This window comes from Plectropomus leopardus, chromosome 19 (assembly GCF_026936395.1).
Source record: "Plectropomus leopardus strain MGB_pleo_1.0 chromosome 19, ASM2693639v1, whole genome shotgun sequence".
Lineage (NCBI taxonomy): Eukaryota > Metazoa > Chordata > Actinopteri > Perciformes > Serranidae > Plectropomus > Plectropomus leopardus.
Genome location: NC_142194.1, coordinates 3,052,187 through 3,058,203, shown reverse-complemented (window position 1 = coordinate 3,058,203; position 6,017 = coordinate 3,052,187). Strand labels below are relative to the sequence as shown.

Here is a 6,017-nt window from a genome sequence, read left to right as displayed (position 1 = left end):
ATTTCTGTAAATAAAAGGTAAGTTCTGTGCTTGATAATATATTTGTTCATTTCAAATGTTTATGATTATGAACAGTAAACCGGAGAACTGAGAAACTTTAACACAGAGACTTCGCCTTAAATTTGAGGTTGTGTGTGACAGTTGTTTTGACGTCTCCTGTTTTTTCTCTCGAAGCATCTCCGCCCTCCTGCTTCCACTCCTCCTCCTCACTTCCTGTTTCTTCTTAGTCCTTCGAACAAAATCAGACTGTGGCTGATGTGACTTTACCTGCGTCTGGAAAGGTGCTTTATTCGAGCCAGAGGAACAGACGACAGACTGTAAGTACAAATGAAACTGATCTGAATCTGCTGTTAAAGTTTAAACTCCTTTTCAAATCACTGAGATCTTATTTAACTCCTTTTTTAAAACATATTTAATTTCATGCATTTTGTCCTCTGAGTTGTTCACACAGACGGAATCGTAGCAGCCTGACGTTCAGATTTTAATGTCATCGTTGGTGTGTGAAAACGTGTTCAGGCAGCAGACGTTAAAGAATCGCTCTCTGCGGTTGTTTATGCAGAAAAAAACTTCCCAAACTGGAAAAACTGCAGAGCATGTGAAAACAGAAACACCCATTTTAAACGTCCTCATGCTGAGACACAGTATGTACGGAGTCTCAAGTGTGCCACACAAATGAATATAGATGTTTTTAGAAAACTTGAATTCATTTTGAAAAATCAAATTTATTATAGATTTAATCAAATATACAATCTGACAATGCCTTAATGTATTGTTTTTCTTTTTCATTGTATTTATTTTTCAAAGCAGTTATAGGTACCTTGAAAGAATATGATAGGTAGATACATGAGTAAATGCAATTCCTAAAAAACATTCTTTAGAAATAATTATTGCTATGTCTTTGTAACTTATAGTAACAATGATGGTGGGTTGAATTTAAAACAAAACCAGACAGTAATTAATTTAATTTTTTAGAACAAAAAAAAAATACATGTGTAAATGAGCAACTGTTTGCTAACACGTTTGCCACATAAACTTACTCATAAACAGGTTTTACATTAATGTTTTTACAGCTTTAAACATAAAAGCCTGTAAATATTTCAGTGGCTCCCTTTGGCCTCCGTATATTTGAGACAAACAGGTTTAATGTCAAAATAAGTGCGGTGTATTAAAGTGACACTAGGGGGTGTTTTTTTAAGCTATCATCAAATTTTAAATGCTTTTCTGATTTTTTTCAGGCAGAAAAGAAAGAATTTGAGTCACAAACTCTCCTTTTATATGTGGGAGTTAACCACCAAGATCTGGATCTTAAACATCTAAAAAACTCAAGACGAAGACTTTGCTGGTGGATTATTGTTGAAGAAATAAACACAAAAATGGAAAATGCATTTGGTTTTGAGGGCAGCTCCGTATCCTGCGGAATATCTCCTGCTTCAACTGACCTTAAAGACGAACTCATAACAAGTTTGACATCTTTCCTTCGCGTCTACAGTCAACGTAGAGATCTTCTCCGAAGATCCTCGGAGAGCTTCAGCCTGACGGCGGCTCGACTTCATGAAATGCACGAGGACATTTCTGAGAATAAGACATTCCACGGTCTGTTCAGCGTGTTCGGAGGACTTCTCGGTGCAGCTTGTGGCAGTGTTACTGGAGGAATCGGGGGTGCATTGGGGGCTGTTAGCGCTGCAACTTGCGCCAGATTTTGCGGAGACATTAGCGCAGTCGACGCAACTGTTGGCTTTGTCGGCAGCACGTTTGGTGGAGCAGTTGGAGGGACGTTCACTGGCACTGTTGGCGGTGCCGTCTGCGCAGGCCGTCCAGTTCACAAAGCTGTAAGCGATATTGTTTTGTTCGCCATTGGGTGTGCAACCGGTGGTGCCATCGGTGGTGTTTTTGGCGGGACTGTCGGCACAGCTGGTGGCGCGATTGGCGGTGCTTTTGGTGGGTTGTATGCCACAAGGTTTGCAGTTTATTTAGTTGGTCATTTTTGTGAAAAAGTAGAATTGGAAGAACAGAAGATAAAGGCAGTGAAGACGAGCATGATGCGGCAAAGTGGAGATTTTAGTGAAAACATCAAACCATTGATGGACGAGCTGAAAACAGTGAAAACCATGAGCGACCAAATGGCCTCCAGGGAAGTCGTGCACAGTGTGGGAACACAAACGGTCAAGACTCTGATTTCTGTGACCACGATGCAGAAAATGATCAGTGATTGTCAGAGGACGACGGATCTGCCACAGATTGTTTCCAGTTTTGGAGAAGTATCAAAACAAAGCCAGAAAGTCACAAAGGAACTGGAGCAAACGAGAGCAGAAGTGGACAAACTCCTGGTTTTACTAAAGAAATACTGAGGCTGGTTTTTGAGCAAAAACTAGACAAAAAACAAAATCTGTTGAACTTAACATAACATAATATGACAACGCAGACCTACGGGGCACTGATTGTAAAGCTTTGCACTCCAAAAGCCAAAGCAATATTTCTCCACACGTAACTCTTAAAAAAATCAAGAAGAGATTTAAATTTGTCCGAATCAACTTTTAATCACAATAAGAGCAATTTTTGCGCATTGTCAGGTTAATTCTTTCTTGAAAAATGTTTTTAAGATAATGTTACTGTCAAATTAAAATGTTAAATATTGCATCTAAATGTTGAGTTATATCTAAATGCTAATTTAGATGACATGCCACAGCATAAAATGTTGAAAAAACAGCCCAAAGCACCATAGCATGGCGTATCAAAAATATTACCCAAGCAACAATACGACAAAAATGACAAAATATAGAAAAATAAAATATGGCATGTCCCAAAAACACCTGAAAAAAGCTAAAAACTGCATAAAATACCTTGACACACCATGGCAAAGAATGCTGGAAAAACAGCCAAAAAACCCCTAATATGGCACATGAAACAAATGACCCAAAAGGAAAGATATAGTATAACAAAAATGTCAAAAATTTACATGTCCCAAAAACAGCTTATGAATAACTGCATAAAATGTCGTGCTATGACACACCATGGCAAAGAGTGTTGCAAAAATGGCCCAAAAACACCACAAAATGGAATGTCAAAAAGATTTACCAAATGCAAGACTATAGTATGTCAAAATTTCAAGAAATGACACATTGCAAAAAAAGCTTAAAACACCTGAAAACTGCATAAAACAGCCTGCTAAGACACGCCATTGCAAAGAATGTTGCAAAAATGGCAAAAAACACCTTAAAATGGCATGTCGAAAAATTGACCCAAAAAGCAAAGCTATAGTATGGCAAAAATGTCAAAATGTCAAAAAATGGCATGTCTCAAAAATAACAGCAAACACCTGAAAACTGCATAAAATATCCTGCTAAGACACGCCATTGCAAAAAATGTTGCAAAAATGGCCAAAAACACCACAAAATGGCATGTCGAAAAAGTGACCGAAAAACGCAAGGCTATAGTATGGCAAAATGTCAAAATGTCAAAAAATGACATGTTTCAAAAACAGCTGAAAACACCTGAAATCTCCATAAAATAGCGCGCCAAGACATGCTGTTGCAACGAATTGTGAAAAAATGGCCCAAAACACCTTAAAATGGCATGTTGAAAAAGTGACCCAAAAAGACAAGGCTATAGTATGGCAAATTGTCAAAATGTCAAAAAAAATACATGTCTCAAAAATAACAGAAAACACCTGAAAACTGCATAAAATAGCGCGCCAAGACATGCCGTTGCAACGAATTGTGAAAAAATGGCCAAAAACACCTTAAAATGGCATGTTGAAAAAATGACCCAAAAAGCAAGGCTATAGTATGGCAAATTGTCAAAATGTCAAAAAATGACATGTCTCAAAAATAGCTAAAAACACCTGAAAACTGCATAAAATAGCCTGCTAAGACACGCCATGGCAAAGAATTTTTGAAAAAAAGCCCAAAACACCATAAAACAGCGTGTCGAAGAAATGACCGAAAAGGCAAGGCTATAGTATGGCAAAAATGTCAAAATGTCAAAAAATGACATGTTTCAAAAACAGCTGAAAACACCTGAAAACTGCATAAAATAGCCTACCAAAACACACCATGGCAAAGAATGTTGCAAAAATGGTCAAAACACCATAAAACAGCGTGTTGAAAAAATGACCGAAAAAGCAAGGCTATAGTATGGCAAAAATGTCAAAATGTCAAAAAATGACATGTTTCAAAAACAGCTGAAAACACCTGAAAACTGCATAAAATAGCCTACCAAAACACGTCATGGCAAAGAATGTTGCAATAATGGCCAAAACCATCACTAAATGGCATGTTGAAAAACTGACCCAAAAAGCAAGGCTATAGTATGGCAAAATGTCAAAATGTCAAAAAATGACATGTTTCAAAAACAGCTGAAAACACCTGAAAACTGCATAAAATAGCCTGCTAAGACACGCCATGGCAAAGAATGTTGCAATAATGGCCAAAACCATCACTAAATGGCATGTTGAAAAAATGACCGAAAAAGCAAGGCTATAGTATGGCAAATTGTCAAAATGTCATAAAATGATATGTTTCAAAAACAGCTGAAAACACCTGAAAACTCCATAAAATAGCATGCCAAGACATGCCGTTGCAACGAATTTTGAAAAAATGGCCAAAAACACCTTAAAATGGCATGTTGAAAAAGTGACCCAAAAAGCAAGGCTATAGTATGGCAAAATGTCAAAATGTCAAAAAATGACATGTTTCAAAAACAGCTGAAAACACCATAAAACTGCATAAAATAGCCTACCAAAACACGCCATGGCAAAGAATGTTGCAATAATGGTCAAAAACACCATAAAATGGGATGTCGAAAAAATGACCCAAAAAGCAAGGCTATAGTATGGCAAATTGTCAAAATGTCAAAAAATGACATGTTTCAAAAACAGCTGAAAACACCTGAAAACTGCATAAAATAGCCTGCTAAGACACGCCATGGCAAAGAATTTTTGAAAAATGGTCAAAACACCATAAAACAGCGTGTCGAAGAAATGACCGAAAAAGCAAGGCTATAGTATGGCAAAATGTCAAAATGTCAAAAAATGACATGTTTCAAAAACAGCTGAAAACACCTGAAAACTGCATAAAATAGCCTGCTAAGACACGCCATGGCAAAGAATTTTTGAAAAATGCCCAACACCACCATAAAACAGCGTGTTGAAGAAATGACCCAAAAGGCAAGGCTATAGTATGGCAAAATGTCAAAATGTCAAAAATGACATGTTTCAAAAACAGCTGAAAACACCTGAAAACTGCATAAAATAGCCTACCAAGACATGCCATGGCAAAGAATGTTGGAAAACTGGCCAAAAGCACCTTAAAATGGCATGTTGAAAAAATGACACCAAAAGCAAGGCTATAGTATGGCAAAAATGTCAAAATGGTAAAAAATGACATGTTTCAAAAACAGCTGAAAACACCTGAAAACTGCATAAAATAGCCTGTCAAGACATGCCATTGCAATGCATTTTTAAAAAATGGCCAAAAACACCTTAAAGTGGCATGTTGAAAAAATGACCCAAAAAGCAAGGCTATAGTATGGCAAATTGTCAAAATGTCAAAAAATGATATGTTTCAAAAACAGCTGAAAACACCTGAAAACTGCATAAAATAGCCTACCAAAACACACCATGGCAAAGAATGTTGCAAAAATGGTCAAAACACCATAAAACAGCGTGTTGAAAAACTGACCCAAAGAGCAAGGCTATAGTATGGCAAAAATGTGAAAATGTCAAAAAATGACATGTTTCAAAAATAGCTGAAAACACCTGAAAACTCCATAAAATAGCCTACGCAAAACATGCCATGGCAAGAATTTTGAAAAAATGGCCAAAAAATTCCTGAAAATGGCATGTTGAAAAAGTGACCCAAAAAGCAAGGCTATAGTATGGCAAATTGTCAAAATGTCAAAAAATGACATGTCTCAAAAATAGCTAAAAACACCTGAAAACTGCATAAAATAGCCTGCTAAGACACGCCATGGCAAAGAATTTTTGAAAAATGGTCAAAACACCATAAAACAGCGTGTCG

General features: G+C 36.9%; 1 protein-coding gene across 1 annotated transcript; it reads left to right on the top strand.

Moving 5' to 3' along the window:
- The first annotated feature begins 227 nt into the window (after window positions 1–227).
- LOC121959245 (uncharacterized) lies at window positions 228–2,637 on the top strand. The gene is made up of 2 exons (XM_042508469.2): window positions 228–317; window positions 1,236–2,637. Exon 2 carries the CDS (start codon window positions 1,374–1,376, stop codon window positions 2,346–2,348), a length of 975 nt encoding a protein of 324 aa, XP_042364403.2. The 5' UTR covers window positions 228–317; window positions 1,236–1,373; the 3' UTR covers window positions 2,349–2,637.
- The last annotated feature ends 3,380 nt before the right edge of the window (window positions 2,638–6,017 follow it).